At 43.1% G+C, this 18,752-nt stretch overlaps 2 protein-coding genes across 3 annotated transcripts in view; one reads left to right on the forward strand and one right to left on the reverse strand.

Moving 5' to 3' along the window:
- The window catches only part of fgf18a (fibroblast growth factor 18a), an 82,285-nt gene that overhangs the window by 33,370 nt on the left and 30,163 nt on the right, over positions 1-18,752 (forward strand). The window lies entirely within an intron of this gene.
- si:ch73-233f7.1 (uncharacterized protein LOC100537710 homolog) lies at positions 2,376-8,965 on the reverse strand. 2 transcript variants are annotated; one of them, XM_058649482.1, is made up of 5 exons: positions 6,329-8,965; positions 6,125-6,238; positions 3,700-3,758; positions 3,443-3,570; positions 2,376-3,240 (listed from the first exon to the last, which is right to left on the reverse strand). In XM_058649482.1, exons 1-5 carry the CDS (start codon positions 8,645-8,647, stop codon positions 2,912-2,914), a joined length of 2,949 nt encoding a protein of 982 aa, XP_058505465.1. In that variant the 5' UTR covers positions 8,648-8,965; the 3' UTR covers positions 2,376-2,911. The 2 variants fall into 2 exon arrangements, with proteins under 2 accessions (XP_058505465.1, XP_058505464.1); XM_058649481.1 differs by having other exon boundaries at positions 6,125-8,965.

The raw sequence follows: 18,752 nt of genomic DNA on the forward strand, positions 1-18,752 counted from the left end.
CTCACAGATTGTTACCATTGCTCTTTCTAGTATACTTATCTCGTCCTCTTTTCTGTCTTAATGTGGTCTTCTGTAGTAGGGGACATATTTTGGAAGCAAGTCAAAATAAATTATAATTATAATTTGGCAGTTGATATCCATATGAATGTCCATCGTTTATGCTTTCATGAAACTTGTCTTGGATTAGAAAGTACATCCATGTCGGGGGCTTTTCCTTCAAACACGATGCAAACAATACACAGGATGCAGAACTTAATCGAGAGCTTTTTGACACATTTTCTTTATTATGTCTTTATTTATCATGACCCTGTTTTAAGATGAGATACTTTGAGAACTTAGTTTTGACGTCCAACAAGTAGAGCTGAAACGATTAATTGATGAATCGAGAAGATAATCGACAGATTAATCGATTATGAAAATAATCGTTAGTTGCAGCTCTACCAACAAGTCAAAGTGGCTCTATATCACCTTTAGTGTGGTTTAATTCACTGGACACTTGGACTGGATGCCGTATCCTCATTATAACAAACTGTTTTGTAAATATCTTGAGGGTTCACATACTTTTTCTTAAAGTTGAATGTTTTAGTTATGTTTTAAACCTGCACAAGAACAGTATAATAATGTATGATATATTAGTCAGAAATAGGAATAAGACACATTTATACACTGATTTTTGTAACTCTCAGTGACTCACCTACTGTTTCTATTGCCAACTGTGTCAACCCAAAGAAAGAAAGAAAGAAAGAAAGAAAGAAAGAAATTCTTACTCAATGCTGCCATCTGCTGGATAAATGTTCTGCCACATCAGTGGGAAAGAAAAGGTAAATGGTCACCATGTATTAAATGCATCTGGCTATTAATCAATGATTATTACATTTCGAATATTATGTATTACAAATTGTACTTATGGTATTTTCACAATTTCCATAATGATTCCCTGCAGTGAGCCGTAGCTCAAAACTTTAGACAACGATAACCAAGTAAATTGAACTATTTCATTCAAGTGTTGATTTTGAGACTTTTCTATTATTCTATTATTAAATATTCCTTACTTAAGTTTTTTCCAGTGAATGCCATTCAGTCACATTTTACTGTTGAATATTATACTTTTACTTCACACATTGTTTTTCATAAAACAATCCAAATAAATTCTAAAAGGTGACGCTTAACAATGCTTAATAATATTTAGTATTTTTGATTATTTTTGCAGTAATAAAATGATTGAATTTGTGTTTTTACAAGAATTGTGTAGGTTGGTTTAATATTCACATAGTCCCCTCCATTAAAAGCAACATCCCCCACCAGTGTCTACGTAGTACTGTCAGATATGCCATCTTGTGGACAAGTCACACAATTACAGCTGGTTACGAAAAAAACAAAAACATTTTCAGCACCACATGTATGGACAGCTCCCAGTGCTACGGGCCAGCATGATTCAAGCATGTGAAGAGATGCGACTTCCTATGTGCTGAATATTATAGCATACATACTATTTTAGACTATAGTAATATAGATATAATCATTACATTACATAGGCATCTTACAACACTTTCCTCTCAATATCACCACCTTTTTGGTTTAAGTGTATGAGCCTGTTCTCTTTGTTCTCCAGAATTTAATGTTCCTGACAATGCTTATCCCCCGAGTAAAAACATTTTATTCACATGTTTTAATGTGTGAGGAAACCCTACACCTTGAGAAATAATTTCCCACTGATTTGAGAGTAACCTAATCCAAGCTGACCTAAATATGCCTGCCCATGCAAGCCATCCCTGTGGATCACCTCACCCCAGAGAAGGTGAGCCAGTTCCCTATGGACAGCCGTTTCCTTATTAAATGAATTATTTTAAATCTGAACCATACCATGACCTAATTAAGCTGTTCATTTCTGGCCAGTGGCCAGCTTTCATAGAATTCTCTAAGAAGTGAGATTTAAGCAGGCACAGGGGGAAGCCACATGTCCTCTAGCTCACATTCAGGTGTTACATTTTAAGACTCCCGTCTTCAGACCGCTTGTATTCATGTCGGTGGTCTTAATTAGTGATGTGTTCGAGAAAGGACGCCCTGTTTGTTCAGTTAATGAACCTCACTGTTCTCTGTGGGCAAATGGAAATGCAAGCAATTAGCGCATGTTAACATTTTACTGTGGTTATTCCTCACTGTGGAAAATAGCTTACCAGGACGAAAGCTTCAGACCCCTGTACGAGAGACTGTTGAACTTTTTCAACCCTTAATAATTGACTCCAACTAATTAAATATAGATCAAGGGAAAAGTAAATGCATCATAAATGTGGTTTGGAATCTATAATTGAGTGAATTATTCTTGGTCGTGGTTTTTAGGAATCACAGTTGGACACATTCAAATGAGAAGAGACTATATGAAAAAAATACTTTATTGTCATAAATGTATACAGTACATATGTGGGGAAACTCCACCCCGTCTTTACAGTTGTCTGCGTCAAGTTACAGCTTGCATTTATATTATGATACTATTTCATATTTACGCAAGTTCTATTAGCAAACAACAAAATTCAGAAATATAAATTCGTAAGGATGTGCAAAAAATATTTCCCACTAATGCTTTTCAAAACATTTTGGATGTAACTGTGGCACCAGTTTGATTGTCTAAATAATAATAACAACAACAACAATAATTATAATAAAAACGATAGACAGATACAATGGCATGTTGCAGTGTCTTAGACGTACTCCATTTCTCTTCAGCAGTTAAGCCAGAATGCATTGTTCATTATTTCAGTCATAATTCTTTACTCTGTGAGGCCTCTGTACCTTTCACACCACTTGTCAATCATACTGTATGTTCATTGATTTATAAAGCGAATGGTCTCTTCGTCTGTATTCAAGAGGTTATCCGTTATTTCCATCCTCCACTCTCACAGCCCTTTAAAAGTCAGTCATTGTACAGGTCATTATTTATAATAGCAGCCTCTCCCTGGGGGGACATCTGGAGACGCCGCTTCTTGCCAAACGTAGAAAATGAATTGTGGACGTCCAGCTCACTTCGCTGTGCAGTGGGCCTCAGGGTGCAGAAGCCCGATGGTGTCCCGGGGATATACACGTTGTGGTGGTAGTCGGGTGGTGGGTGTGGGTGTGGGTGTGGGTGAGGGTGAGGTTGAGGGTGGGAGGGGACTGATGGCTGCTGCTGCTGGGGAGGAGGTGTGCAGCGTGGAGTCCAGGGGCGAGGGGTGACCCCGCTGGTTGAAGGCGGCATCTTATATTCTGGAGAATGATGCAGGTGAAAAGAAAGGGGTTGATAAGAAACTACTACAATACTGACTTTGTGCCATTGTGCTTTTTCTTTAGCATTTCACTGAAATACAAGACAGTCTTAAAGGCATGAAGGTGGTGTTATGTGTACATATACAATGTGTAAAGTGTTGATTAAAGCAGTATTTGGTCGTCAGAGTTTGGCCTGTCTTACCTTTCACGCCTCTCATGTGAGTTCCCCAGGTCCAGTACTGTCCAGGTGCCATGGAGGTGACATAGTTTTCTGGATCTGCATGCATGGCTTTGCGCATAAGGGTGCCATCCATGTTGATAGAGTTGTAACTACAAACAGGAAAATAGTGATTAGAAAATGCTTTATTCATATTTAACTTCAAAATGTATACAGCTAATTCATCATGTGAGGTTTTTATCAAGGTTTTCTGCTTATGATGCAAAGGGTAGGAATGTTACCTTTTAATGGAGGAGTTTTGATTTTTTGTCAGAGTCCAGTCTGTGTTTGCCTGCTTCAGCTAGAGAGAGAGAGAGAGAGAGAATATAAAAATATGAAATCATCATGGGAATGAACACAGTACCACCATGTCTCCTCAGACTAAGTTTCAATCAAACCTGTTTTTTTATAGCAATCGTTTCCATTCGGCCTTCTCGAATCAGCAAAGGTCAGAGATAATTGACATGAAGAGCAGTTTATCATTGTGTTTGTCCTGAAATGGAGACGTGACTGTTTTCAGGTGGATCGTGACTGCCGCCCTGTGGACGCTTGCTAGAACAGATTTCTCTGTAGCAAACGTGCCTTTAGCTGAAAGACCCGCCTGTCACTCTGTTTTGCTTTCATGCTCTGTGCTGCAGAGGCAGGGGTGAAGGAAACAACCCGGGTGATATTTATTCCGGGTCTCATAGTATGGTTTCCACGCTCCATTAATTCCCTTAAAGCTGTTAACAAGGAGAACGTGAAGTAAGCGTATTATTAGAATCGGTATTCAAAATACACTTCTCGCGAGCTACACACAAAACCAATTAGAACCCCACCGGGATGAAACGAAACATGATTTTAATCTTCAAAGGAGGCCGTGCCAGGGAGGAAATTAAGGAAATTACACACGTCATTGTTTTGTGGATTTTATGCAATATTTTCACATTAATATTTGCCTGATGTTCCCCGAGCAAGGTTTTTAATTAAAAGTCTCAAAGACAGCCTTGAAAAGTTTCCTTGCAGTCTATGCACAACATGACATTTATACACTTGCACGCCCCTGTGCGTGTTTTTCTGTATTGACGCTGTGTGTTTATTGTCTTTCTTCTTTTTTTAAAAAAACAAAAGCTCATAGGCGGACTGCCCTTTGTGATGCTCGGATACTTTCGTTGCAATTTGTCTTTGGAGATTGAATGTGTCACTGGTGACCTCGCGACGACTCACGTGGCTATGCCAAGGGGGAGCCACTTAACGACAGGAAGGACACATTTTCCTGAAGCAGCATATAGCTACAGGCAAAAACAATCGCTGTGACCTCGAAATCCCCCTTGTGGCCATTGGTGTAGAGTATGTGCAAGTGACGAAGCTGACTTTTCTCAGTCTGCCTGGTGGAGTCTGGTACCAGGACTCTGCCTCTGAGTCTGTGTGTCACTATATTGAGAACAGGCAGACGACAATGAGCTATTCGCAGACGTGTCCGGTCTACTGCTCCGTCTGTTAAAATTAGAAAACAGAGATGTAGACAGCCTTCCTCCGCAAATCCTCTCTCTCTCTCTCTCTCTCTCTCTCTCTCTCGCTCTCTCTCTCTCCTGTCTCCTTCCCCCCTTCCCTTGTGTTTCACCCCTCCTCTTCCCCATCTTTGCTTGACAAACACGAAGTGCCTCTCTCTCTCTCTCTATCTATCTCTCCTTCCACACACTCAGAGGACATCGATCTACAGGCATCCCACGTCTTAGTCCAGCCATGTCCTTGCACCCCGTCCTTCTCCTTGCCCCCTCCCCTCTGGATGTCCTCCCATGTCTCCAAAAACCGACCATTTACCATTTTTCATTGATAATGGACAGAACTCCCCCCCCTTTGCGACACATTGTGTGTAGTAATGGTCCCTTCCGTGCTTGTGCCCTTGAGGCACAGTTAGTGAGGCTGCCTGTCCTACATTGTTAATCGAAGGACAAGGATGCGTGTCGCAAACCCGTCTGATCGCACAAGAACTGACTGAACCCAAGGCAGAGGAAAAAGCACAGCTGCCAGTCACCTTGTGCGTCATGAATATAACCTTGACTTTTACTTCAGGTGTGTGTGTGTGTGTGTGTGTGTGTGTGTGTGCCTGTGTGTGTGTGAGAGAGAGAGATGCATGGTGCAATGACACTGAATGATGTAGACATCACTTTCAGGTCACAAGCTGTTAAAATAAAGTTCATGGAGTCTTATTATCCTGTCACACAGTAAATGATATCTCTAATTCCACATAGATGATGAGACACAGTATGTGCACAGCATATGTCGCTGGCAAAACAGAGCTTCACACTTCCAGTAACAAGTCCATTAGAATGTAAAATCACGTCGACTCATTTCATTCCTCGGGTACACATAACAGTTGAATCGGCATTGGAAATGAGATTTTTAAAAAAAATGATTGTCACAATTATAAAAACATTGAGGAAGACATGCCGTGTAATTCAATATTAAAGAGATTATTGTAAAAAATGATCATGATTTTGCTCAGATTGTTTGCTCAAATTGGTTCAGCAGCTGTCTGGCATGCGTAATTTGACCTTCATGGGAGAATGTCACAGTCTAGATTTTCGTCATTTAGAAAACCAAGAATGAGAGAAAAAGATTGAATCGACAGCTCAAGCTCTGTTGATTTTGTTTTTGTTGCCATGCTCTGTTTTGACTTTATACCTCATTTGGAGTAGTTGCTCCGTTGTTCACAGATGCGCTCCTGCTCTTTGCGTTCCATGAGTTTTCTCCGCTCTTCGCCTCGTTGTTTCTCGGTGTGCCGCTGGGGCTGCACGGCTTCAGAAACATAAAGTCACTTTTTGCAGATTCGGGGGTCAGGCACACTTTATAACAATATGACTGTGAGAGACTGCTATTTCCATTCACCTCCATACAGTTCGTGGGCACTTTGGCCGCGGATGAAATCTGCAGGTTGAGGTTGGATTTTTTGAACACCTCCGGGGGCGGCTCAGGCTGAAACCCACCGCAACAGCAGCAGGCGAACGGGGGCAGGTTGTACCCGCTGAGGGTCTCCCTGTCCTTGTAACACTTCACCCCAGCCAGTACGATAATAGCCACGAGGAATATTAGAGATATTGTGCTCAGTGACACGATCAAATAGATGGCGAGGTTTGAGGGGGGCTGTGGGCTGAGAGCGAGGTCTCCGAAATCTGACAGCGACTCAGGCACGCTGTCTACCACAGTGAGCACAATGGAGACGGTGGCAGAGAGCGGCGGCTGCCCGTTGTCCTTCACTAATATCACCAGTCTTTGCCTTGTTGCGTCTCTTTCCACTAACCGGCGAATAGTCCTGATTTCGCCCGTGTACAGAGCCACACTAAAAAGTCCCGGGTCTGTTGCATGCAATACTTGATATGACAGCCGGGAGTTTTGTCCTCCGTCCGCGTCTAATGCTGTTATTTTGGTAACAAGATACCCAGCATCTACTGACCGTGGAACCACCTCTGTGGCCACTGTGCCATTTTTGGGCAGCGGGGATACGATAACAGGTGCATTATCGTTCTGGTCCAAGACAAAGACATGGACTGTGACATTACTGGCGAGTGGGGGGAAACCAGCGTCCTGCGCCTGGACCAGAATCTGAAAGTTTCTAAGTTGCTCATAATCAAAAGAGCGCAGTGCGTAGATGTTGCCGTTGTCAGAGTTGATGGAGACATAAGTGGACACGGGCATGCCCTGAATCTGACCCTCAAGAATAGAATAAGACAGATATGCGTTCTGGTTAGAATCGGGGTCGAATGCAGTGACTGTGCAAATGGAAGCGCCCGGGGCATTATTCTCAGTCACATAAACCGTGTATGAAGGTTGAGAGAAGCGCGGGGGGTTGTCGTTAATGTCAGACACTTGAACGAGGATGGTTTTCCTGGTGGAGAGCGAAGGAGAGCCCAAGTCGCGGGCTGTGAGGGTGATGTTATACTCGGACACAGTTTCTCTGTCCAGAAACTCGCTTGTCACCAAAGTATAATAGTTTTTAAATGACGAGTGGAGCTGAAAGGGAACGTTGCTCGGAATTTGGCAATCAACGTTTCCGTTCTCTCCCGAATCACGGTCCATGACACTGATGACAGCTATCACCGTGCCCGGTGGCGCGTCTTCTTGGACAGGTGTGGACACCGATGTGAGGATGACTTCGGGCGCGTTGTCATTAATATCCAGGATGTCTACCAGTACTTTACTGTGTACTGCCACAGCTGACGGCCCCCTGTCTTTAGCCTGCACATAGAGCTCATATACACTGGCTTTCTCATAGTCCACAATGCCCTTCACTCTGATTTCACCCGTATACGGGTCCACGCTGAATAGTTCTCGCACTTTCAGTGGCGCGTGCCCGCTGAACGCGTAGGTCACCTCTCCATTGGATCCCTCATCCAGGTCTGTGGCATTTAGCTTCAGCACCAGCGTCCCCCTCGGTGCGTTCTCCACCAGGCTCGCGCGGTAAACTGAGCGGTCAAACACGGGCACATTATCATTTGCGTCTAGCACTATAACAGTTATTAATGCTGTACCAGTGCGTTCCGGCGACCCGCCGTCAAAGGCTGTCAGAACCATTTCGTGCCTTTTCTGCTGTTCTCGGTCCAGTGGCGTGTCCAGCACGAGCTCCGCAAACTTGCTGCCATCATTGCGCGTCTGGATATTCAGTATGAAGTGCTCGTTTGCGCTTAGCTGGTAGGAGCGCAGAGAGTTGGTGCCCACGTCCTGGTCCTGTGCGCTCTCTAAAGGGAAACAAGAGCCTGGCGCAGCCGATTCTGTGATGTCCAGATTAAACTCGCTCCATGGGAAACTAGGAGAGTTGTCATTCACATCTAAAATCTCCACTTCCACTCTGTAAAGTTCTAATGGATTTTCAATAACCACTTGTAAGTGTAAAAAACAGCTCGGGCTTCGTTCACACAGCTCCTCTCTGTCCATTTTTTCGTTGACGAAGAGAATGCCATTCTCCAAGTTCACCTCTAAATATTGTTTGTTTGCGCCGGAGACTATACGAAACCGACGGGCTGACAGCTTGGCTACATCCAAGCCCAGGTCTTCTGCGATGTTTCCAACAAAAGCTCCGTGCTCCAGCTCTTCGGGAATCGAGTACCGAATTTGTGCAAGAACCAGATCCACTACACACGCACACAGAAGCAGACATATCACCAGTCCAGTCACTGGCACCCAGCTGCCTCTGGAGAGTCTCTGATCCATTTCAGCGGCGTGCGTAAAATCACCTCACCCAGACATCCTTCTCCTCATGAAGCCATGCCGCTGTACAACCGATAAAAAAGTGGACAAAGAAAGAGATCCTGTCCAGAGGTGAAATAAATATTCAGATATAAGTTTGTCACATCTACAGTATGATTAGGGATAACTTTACTGAGTCGTTCGGCTGAGGGAAAAGAGGAGAGTGGCAGCACCTCTCTCTCCCTTTCTGTCTCTGTTGTGCTCCAAGCGCAATAACGGTGTTGTGTGAATGAGGGAGGCTCTCGCTTTGATTGTCTAGTGTAGACACTCGGAGGAGCTGTGGGGAGGCGCGTGTGTGTGTGTGTGTGTGTGAGAGAGAGAGAGAGAGAGAGAGAGAGAGGGGTGAGCGAGAGAGAGGGAGAGAAGGATGGGGGTGGCGGGGGTGAACGTACCTTCGCTCAGCTCCGCACTGGTGGACGCCGGCGCGAAGTGCGACTCTAATTACTGTAGACGTTTAACCCTTTCGCATCCTCATGTCTATTCCTCTGACCTATTAAAGAGACAAGAAGGCGTAAATTTGACACCAGACGTCAGAGCCAGATTTGGATTAGGGAACAAATTGTGTTGTGGGTGTCGTTTTCTAGGCTGCATTTAACACATGTGGGAAAACAAAGATTTGTCTTGATGACCACAGTGCCAAATATGACAGTTTTGTCATTACATTTACCTCGATTTATCAAAACTCTAAAGGTTTAGCTTTAGAATAAAATAATTATCCAACCTTCTGGGATACGATCATTGCATATTGCTGACAAAAACACCCAGACCCTTTTCACTTTACTTCAAATCTTCAGTGGCCACTGCAAATCGGCTCCTGGGATTCCAGGATGCCTTTTTAATGAGGGCCCTATGAAGCTGAATATTGCAAAAACAGCACTACATTAATTAATCATCAAACACAAAATTTGGATTCCACAAAAAGAATCCTTGATGTTTTTTCAATTTTAATCAACATTTAAATGCGCCTGAGTGACATTTTGGAGCTTGAAATGATTATAGTGATAATCATTAGTGGGCGATACACTCATACAAATAGGCATTACACTACTTTAATTCACTTAAGTAGGCCTGAACATGTATTGACATAATCAACATAAAAGCAGTGTCACGAAGCCTTAATCATACTTGTCTCTAATCGGGTATTATATGGGATTAGATGAATGTCAAACAAGCTATAGGTGATGTATTTTCGGTGGCAGAAAGAAGCACGTCAATTTTAAGGGCTAAAATTAAAAATCAAAGTCCCACTGAGCACTAGCCGATGGTTTTAGGACAAAGGGCACAGCTGGGTCTCCTCTGAGACTTTAGATGTTTGTTCGGTTCTAATCTACAGTAATGGTCTGCTATTCCTGGTCAGTTAGACATTCAGAGAGAGAGAGATTAAAGGGTGCCTTTGTGAATTCGGGTCCGTCTCCACACAGACATGAGTGGCATCCTAATGTAAAATCGGAGGCTTAAAATTTCTGCAAATGGACTAACAACACAGTCTTGGTCTATGGTAAAGAGGAACATAGGCAAGGGAAAGAAATGAGAGAGAGAAAGAACAATAAACCATTTTCAGTATTTTATGTTAAACTGTCCCTTAAACTGGAGGAATGATGCACTGTGTCGATGGTTGGATTCTGCAAAGATCTGGGGAAAACATCAGTGATGTCATAAAAATAAACATTACTTCTACTTTTCTTGGAACAAAAGTTGTCCACGACCTATTTGCTCAACAACCAGCCCTTGAAATGTACTGCCCTCCCCATTTTCAATGAAAAAACCTCCCTACAAAAATCCCCAGGTTTAAATAAGAAGAAAACACAATCTGCTTGCAGACTTAACCTCAAGCAGATGGTTAAGCTTCTCCAGAAATGATTACATTTCTGAAAAGAGAGAAAAAAAAAACCACCAGCACGAGTTCCATTGCTTCCCCCGTCTTTTTAATTAACGGAGTGAAGGATTAGTGTGTAGCTATCCGGGATCAACCGCTCTCCGACGGAAGAATACAAATGTTTTGTGATAAATAATCCCACCGCGCTCCGGCCGGCGGTCCCTCTGTGCCTGATACATTAACATGCATTTCACGGAGCATTAGACCAGTCTCATCCGCCATTATCGCGTCACTCGGTCCATTGTCCCACAGAAAGACTGTCATTACTTTCTCTGAGCTACAGCTCAACAACTACCTGACCATGACCAGTTACCCAACCCCTGTGAAGAGTATGAAACGGGACAACAAAAGCCTTGTGCCTTCACAGTTTTTATTTATTATTTTAGCCTTGAAATCTTTGACATCGTTTTCATTTTAGGGGCTTTTCAGACGATCAGAAATAAGTTACATGTTTTTGTTCCCCAAAAATGAAGAAACTAACTCTTTTTTTTATTTGTGGTCTCGTGGCTCCATCTACTGGTCACAGCCTGTTAGTATGAAAACAAGGTCTGGTGATATGCAGCAGGGATTTGATTATTATAATAATTGTTTTATTATTAGTTTTATTCTTTAACAATAAAACTAGTGTTTTTTTATCAGTATCAAACCCAATATTAACTTAATGGATCACCATCTTTCCGCCCTTGTTACCTTGAGTTATGACATGGCATGGAATTACTACTGATAAATAGGATTATATAAAATAATAACCACTGAATATACATATATATCTGTGGAGGAGTTCTTCATCAGTTAACGCATATTCAACGAGAAATCCGGAATCAAGTCTCAAAATCTCAAGTGATGAAGTGATGGAGCGTTTGTAGTGATGTGTGATCTTAGTGCGCCATCTACTGGACGTTAATCGGCATGACGACGACAAAAACTGTGACTTCTGTGTTGGAGAGTTGTTTTCCACATCACTTCTCATTGGCTATGTCAAATGCACAGTGTTTTGTTTGTTTGTTTACTCCGCTTAGAGGTGAACATTTTAAGATATGTTTTACATGATCTGGGGGAGAGGGGCGTTATTGATGTCACATTTCTCTGATTAGTGAGTTAATAAGTTGGTATAGGTCTATTTAGGTGCGTGTTTTCCAGGTATTACACATGCTGTGGGGACCTGAATCTGTTTACACGGTGACATAATATTGACATAACCTAAATGATTACATTTTAAGGTGAGGACATGTAGTTTGGTCAGGATGAGGTTAGGTTTAGGCTAGAGTGGTGGTAATGGTTAAGATTAGAGTAAGTCTCTGTAATGTCATGAAAACTAGACCACTGATAAGTGAGAGACTCATTTCTGCAAAGAAATTGTATTTTAGGGAAAGAGGGCGAGTGCATTTCGTAATTCTAAAGCACATGTGTCAAAATGGTGGTCTAGGGGCCACATGTGATTACATGCGGCCCGCCCACCACTGTGCAAGGTGATGGAATAGAGACAGAATATAAGACTAAATGTATTTGGCGGGCAAAATACGTATAATAGTTATAAGACATTTGGTTGTAATCATTGCTTGATTAAATGTATTACACTGAACATGAAATTACATATATTTAAGCTGTTTTAATCACAATTATCCTCGTCATTATTTGCTACATTTTCAATTGAATTCTCTGTTTTTGTGCATCATAAATATGTTTTTATTGTGAATCATTTTATATCAAAACAAACACTTTTACTTTGCACTTCTGTCTAATATCATAATGAATATCTTATATTGCCCACTGGCTACTAAATAGTTGATTTTTCCACTTTTTTTCCTCTATGTCGGACCCCGCTTGATCAGACCATATGCTTATTGGCCCCCAGGTCATTTGAGTTTGACACCCCTGTTCTAAAGCATCTTGTCTGTTGTCTGCAGACAATGTTGTGGTTTTGTGAGCTTGTGTATACCCGAACAGAACTCCTCCTTTCTGTTAAATAATCGATCATTTGTTGCATTAGCACACAACGTCCTCTAGGTAGAGCTGTAGACCAATAAAATAGAGTATGCATTAAGTTCTGTCTCTCTCTAATGCCATCGGATAGACATCATTAACTGAGGATTTGTGTCTTTTCTTTTGCTTTGAATGCAACATTGCGTGTGTGTGTGTGTGCGTGCGTGTGTGTGCCCGTGTGTGTGTGATTAGCTCTGACTCTTCACTCTGCCCTTTCCTTAATAACAAAACAAAGTAAGAAGAGAGGAAAAACAAAAGACACAGTAGCAGACCAAATGGTGAAGTGATAGAGGAAAATTAAGAGCAGGAACAGGGGAGAGGAGAGGGAAGAAAAAAGAGGCAAAGGGAGAGAATGGAGGGTTTCGTCCACATGCTTCTCAGCTGTGTAAACTGAAGGTCTCTGCTGCTTCTCGGATTCCCCTGAAGAAGGGGGATATTTATAGGAGGCTGGCAGTGGCAGTGAATGGACCCTGCTCTGTCACACCCATTAATATTATTATTATTACTTTATATGCACAAAAATGGAAAATGTCAGCAACCTGAGAGGCCTGTGAGACGGTATGTGCATGCACTGCCTCACTCCCTGTCAGTGTGTGTGTGCCTCATGCATGTGTATCAACTTATTTCGTGAGAAAGTGTCTTTTGGTGAGACATAGCTTCTCTAAGAAGTCAGCAAAAGAAAGAAGTCAGACGAGAGAATTAAGGAAAAAAATGAGAAACGGGGTAAATTTGGCATGTATCAAGGGGTGTAACCTGATCTACTGAACTTATTAGAGCTGTCAGAGGGTTAGAGAAAAAGAGAAACAAAGGGGGAATGAGAGAGAGAGCGAGAGAGAGACAGACAGAGAGAGGTGGAGCAGGGCTAGACAGACACAGACATGAATACATTTACCAGCTCCAGATTATAAGATTCCCGCAAGTTGCAAACGTGTTGAAACAGACTACACACACACACACATGCACACACACTCACACACACACACAAGTCCACGTCCACCTGGTAACAGATGCAAACTCAGGCACACATGCAGAAACACAAACAGTCTAATAGACATAACAGACGTGCACGCGCATGCACACATACTGGGAAGAGAGGAAATTCCAGAGGGAACAGGTGGGAGTGGTGATAGCAATCTATCAGGATGACTTTGATCTTCACCATGCCTCTGTCACCACTGCTGAAATGTACCGGATAGATCAAGTCGGCCTGCGCATGCCAAGAGGTAATAACAGCACTGCTCCAAAATACTTGCAGAATTAAACTAGTTTTGATCGATTTCATGCGCACATTGAAAATACGATGAACTCTCTCATATGTCGCAATGCTGACTATTTGTCCACGTATGAATCTTTGTCTTGTGGTTAAAGGTGAAGCAGAGATGGAGCAGCAACAGCAGCAGCATCACTCACTGTGGTCAGTGAGAGTAAGTGATCTGAAGGGGGCAGTGCTGAAAGACAGTCCATGGAGTTAAGCAGTGTTGTGGCTGAAGAAAAGACAAATACCATCATGGGAAAATATCATCTAGAAAAAAATGAAATAAAACATCGTGTCATTATCATAATTCAGGGTTTAGATTCCGTCGCTAAGTTTAGATAATTTCTTCTGATAATCAACTAGAGGATCTTTGATGAGTTTAGAGAGGAATCGAAGAAAAACAAAAGGAAGGAAGAGAAAAACGGAAACAGGGACATAGCTCTGGCACCACTGCAATGTCTGCTGAGGACAGGAGTCAAAGCTCAAGTGTGTGTGTGTGTGCGCATGTGTGTGTGCGTGTGTGTAGGTGGATGCTGGTGCCAAGGCTGAGATGAGAGTGGAGATCCCCGGCCTTAGGGGCCACAAAGACAATTGACTGACAAGCCCAACGAGCATGAATGTGCCAGTGTAACTCTCTCTCTCTCTCTCTCTCTCTCTCTCTCTCTCTGCATCAAATCCTCATAATCACACCACTTCTCCTTTTCCCCTCCTATCCACCGATCACCACTCCACTTCCCCTCTTTTCAGTCCTCCTCATCCTCTACACCCGTCTCCCAAATATCCCCTCTTTCCTCCTCCACTTCCTCCAGGCCTTTTTCCTTTATTGGGAGGCGGGTGAATATTAATGACTCTCTCGGTAATTAGCTACTTAAACGCATAAAAAGTCATGAATGGAGGCCTGCCCGTGAACAGGTTTGCACATAAACACATTGGTCAGCTCAGAGTGCGCTGCATGGCCAAAACATGAGCAGCAATCATGAAAACATGCAGGGAGGAAAAAAAACTCAATCATGACGGAAACCGTTTGCAGAAATTATTCATTTCCCTCCTTTTTTATGTTTTCCTTGTGCTGACTGTACACCCCTCCCTCTCCCCAGCCTCCCTCTTTCACTCTCACTCTTTCCTTCTTGCACATTCCAGTCCATTTTGCATATCTCAGACCCCCCCAACCCCTACACCCACCCACCCACACTACACCTCACCACTTTTAAAACAACTCTCCTTTCCTCTTTCTGTCTCTTTCTTTTTCTCCCTCTCTCTTTCTCCCTCTTTCTCTCTCTCTCTCCACCTCATTCCCACCCTCCCCTCACTACCTGACATTGTGGCTCGATGCCCAATGAGTCACACCTCTGCTAAAATCATCAGAGATTGAGGGAGGGAGGGAGAGAGGGAGCAAAAGAAAGAAATCGTCAAGGAGAGAGAAAAAGCAGGAGAGTATGACAGAGAGAAAAATATAGAAAATAAAAATGGGAGGAGAGAAAGTTAGAGAAGCAGAGAGAGGGAGCCTCCAGGGAGAGAAAAGAGCATAGAGTACGTTTAACTTTTTGACTCCAGTAGTCAGTGTGTGCTTGTCAGTAACAGTTAGCCAGTAGACAACAACACTTTCCACACACTGCTGAGGAACACACATGCATGTGCATATTCACATGCAGCCGTACACAAACATAGTCATACAATGACATCGTGCAAAAGCCCACCTGCATGCTCTGCAGACCCATACACATATACATACAGCAATCAGACATGCAAACAAACTAGTGTAGTATGTGTGGCTGCAGCCCTGCCTCTCTGCATCAGCCTTCCCCCACCCTCTCCTGCCGTTGCCATTGGATACCACACAAACACTCCCTGTTGGGCAACACTGGGAGTCAGGAGAGGACGTACGTGGGTCACACACCTCCCCAAGTGCTGTGAGTTCGAAGGCAGTCGAACGCGTGAACATGTGTGAATGTGTTTGTGCGTCTTGTGTACGTGCTGCAGCCGTAAGTTATTGCTGTTTCGGCATTTTCAGTTTCTTCCTCAACAAATGTGCATGTGGACACCAAACGAGTAACAGTGGGGCTCGTTCCCAAGATGGTGCATGAAATATGTGTGATGAATCACATGTAGCAGCGTGTGTGTGTGTGTTGTCCAAAAAACGAGGGATCAAAGAGGGGATGCAAAAAAAAACAAAAAAAACAACTGGCATGACAATATATCCACAGCACAAAAGATTCAAAATGAAGGGGTTAATGTTAGGAAGGAAAAGTGTTGTTTACTTCAGTGAGTCTTCCTCACCCTCTGATTTTACTCATGACAACTCATATCCCTGAACTGTGACCTCAGCTTGCTTGTCACAGTGGGGGCGCAGTCTTTAATGAGGCTTGTGTTTTATGAACCCTGAGGGATCACAGCAAGCTGTGTGGATCTTGCCTTGTGCCACGTGCCTGTCATCATTCAGCTGTGTTGTTTTTCAACATTTCTTTGCTCCAGTCAAACAAGCTTATGCTTCTGACAAAAAGGCTAACTCTTTTTTTTTTTTTGGTATATGGACTCAATAGGTCCACTGAAAAGTAAATCAATCAGTCCATCAATCAATTATTTTTTCTGTCTTAAAATCCTCTGCTTGGCTTATCACCCCACGTCCAGATGGAAGAGAACCAAGTCCGTTTTATGTTTCCTTTATCTCGGGTTTTGCACTGAGAGATCCATTTTGATTTTAGGGGAACGGAAAGACTGCAGCTGAAGACTCTGTAGAACCTCTACAAATGGCACAATCTATTCTCCTTTGATGGGGTCAATCCTAACTGAAGCCCTGAGCTTAGGAAGCGGAACAGGCCTCTACTCATAGTTGAAATGTTTTTAAAGCCATACCAGCCAGCCACAAAGCTCCTTTTGCCCTTTGCACAGAACACACCAGACAAAACCTTGGAACCCATCCACTGCAAAGCACATTCCCAAACTATTTCTTCCTTTCTTTTTTTTTCTTCTTTTTACAAGTGTGGGATGGGGTCGAACAACAATTACGGTAAAATGTGACTAATATGTCACAGACATACTGGTGTGTTTTTTTTCTGACCTACTCTTTCTTTTTTTTCCCCTCCTGTTCCATCCATCCTCTTCTTGAAAAAGTTTTCCCTTGAAAAGTTTTCCTTTCACTTCAAACCCGTGTGTAATTACAAACAAAAGCACTGACTCCTCTCCAGCTGAAACAATGATAATGATGGAGAGTATAGTAAGAGCGTGGTGTGTGCGCGTGCACGCGTGTGTGTGTGTGTGTCTTCATCAAAGCGGCGTCGAAGTTGATGGCTTTGGAGAAATGTGTGGAGGACAGCGAGGATTAACACAATCTGGGCACGAAGCCCCACAACTGAGAGAATGGTGTGTCTGTGTGTGTGTGTGTATGCGTGTACATATGTTGACTCTGTCTTGATAGCAACGATCCAACACACAGCTGCTCTCTAAGCTTGGCATTTAAATGAGGCAAACAGACACTTGGAGCAAATGGAATACAGACAGAGGCGGTGACAACACTGACAGTTAGAAGTGATCTGAGGAGCAGCAGCAGGTTGTACATACATGTGCGCTCAAAATGCCGTGGAAAAAAACGTGATTGTGACATGCGTTCGTATGGAGACTTTGTGCAACATAGAGAAGGTGACGTAATTGTGGCTACCACACCTCATCATTAGAGATCATTTGATACAACTTGGTTTATTATGTTGTTTCTGAACCTCACAGTCTCACCACAACCGGAATGTGCAGCTGAACCTTAGGTACAATGCACAAAGTGTGTGTTGCTGGAGTATCTAGGCCACATGTATGCATGGTTGCGAGGTAAGCGAGAGTGTACTGCCTGGTTGTGTTTGGAGCGGGCCCAGGCCAGAGGAGCTCAAAGCACTGAATGTCATCATCAGAGCTGTCGGAGAGCCAAGCAGTAATCACACCCAGATCACCTACACGCTCACGCCAACTTACAACACCAGTCAACCCAGAGTGGTGTGTGTGTGTGTGTGCGTGTGTGTGCGTGTGTGTGTCTGTCTAAAAGGGAGAGACTGATTGAGAGGGAGAAAGAAAATGAAAGACGGGCAGTATATGAGCATGCAGCAAGTATGCATCCTGTGTTACCGTAAAAAGTGTGTGCGCGCAGACAAGCATGTGGTCATAGTGTGAGTAGCAAGTGAGTAAATACTATGAATGTGTATGCAGGAAAAGAGGGTGTTTTTTTTCCCCTCTACTCTTTCTTCCTCCCTCTCTTCATGTCAGTCTAATATCCCACTCCTCTATTTTCCATTTTTACATGCGGGCCCAGATGTGAAGGCACTGAAATATTAGATTACAGATATTGGCTTCTTTGATTTGCACATCGGTCATATCAAAAACAACTCGGTCTCTCTTGACCTGACGCACACTTTCCCACACCTTGACATTCACATTAAAAAACTTCATATCAACGTTCACTACAGGCGATCGGACCAAAGCATTGTAATGTGTCGGGCCGCAGAAGCCAATCCCAACTGTCACCGGGCGAAAGGTGGGAGTTGGGCTTGTAACCAGAGGGTTGCCGGTTGTAAATCCCTTGGGCAAGGTACCAATCACCATTGCTCATTGACAACTGGACATTCTAAATTTCACCCCAGCTATGAGGGGCCACATCCAGTGTACTTCTTGTGTCAGTCCCAAGCCCAGATAAATGAGAGGGTTGAGTCAAGAAGGGAAACTGCAATGATTAAATAGAGTATAACTTTCTGTTATTGTGATAATGACCTCACAGAAGGCACTGTGACATCACACGTTCCCGTGTATGTTACGCAAAAGTTTTAAGACAAAGATATAAGAGACATTACCGAGTCCACAATTAAATGCGTACAATTTTAATTCCTATTTGAAATACAAAAATTACAGATCATCACTTCTAGTAAGAGGATTAAACAAATGATTGAAATGTCTGTAGGTGTGTTTTCAAATGCACTATT

The sequence above is a fragment of the Solea solea genome, chromosome 14 (genome assembly GCF_958295425.1).
Source record: "Solea solea chromosome 14, fSolSol10.1, whole genome shotgun sequence".
In the NCBI taxonomy this organism is placed as follows: Eukaryota; Metazoa; Chordata; class Actinopteri; order Pleuronectiformes; family Soleidae; genus Solea; species Solea solea.

Bases quoted from the DNA above. Each gene is read 5' to 3' on its own strand.
- si:ch73-233f7.1 (XM_058649481.1), bottom strand. From the start codon at position 8,647: ATGGATCAGAGACTCTCCAGAGGCAGCTGGGTGCCAGTGACTGGACTG. The intron at 3,571-3,699 runs GTAACATTCCTA...TCCTGTTTGTAG, and splicing joins CAAAACTCCTCCATTAAAAG to TTACAACTCTATCAACATGG. The intron at 3,241-3,442 runs GTAAGACAGGCC...ATCATTCTCCAG, and splicing joins TCACATGAGAGGCGTGAAAG to AATATAAGATGCCGCCTTCA.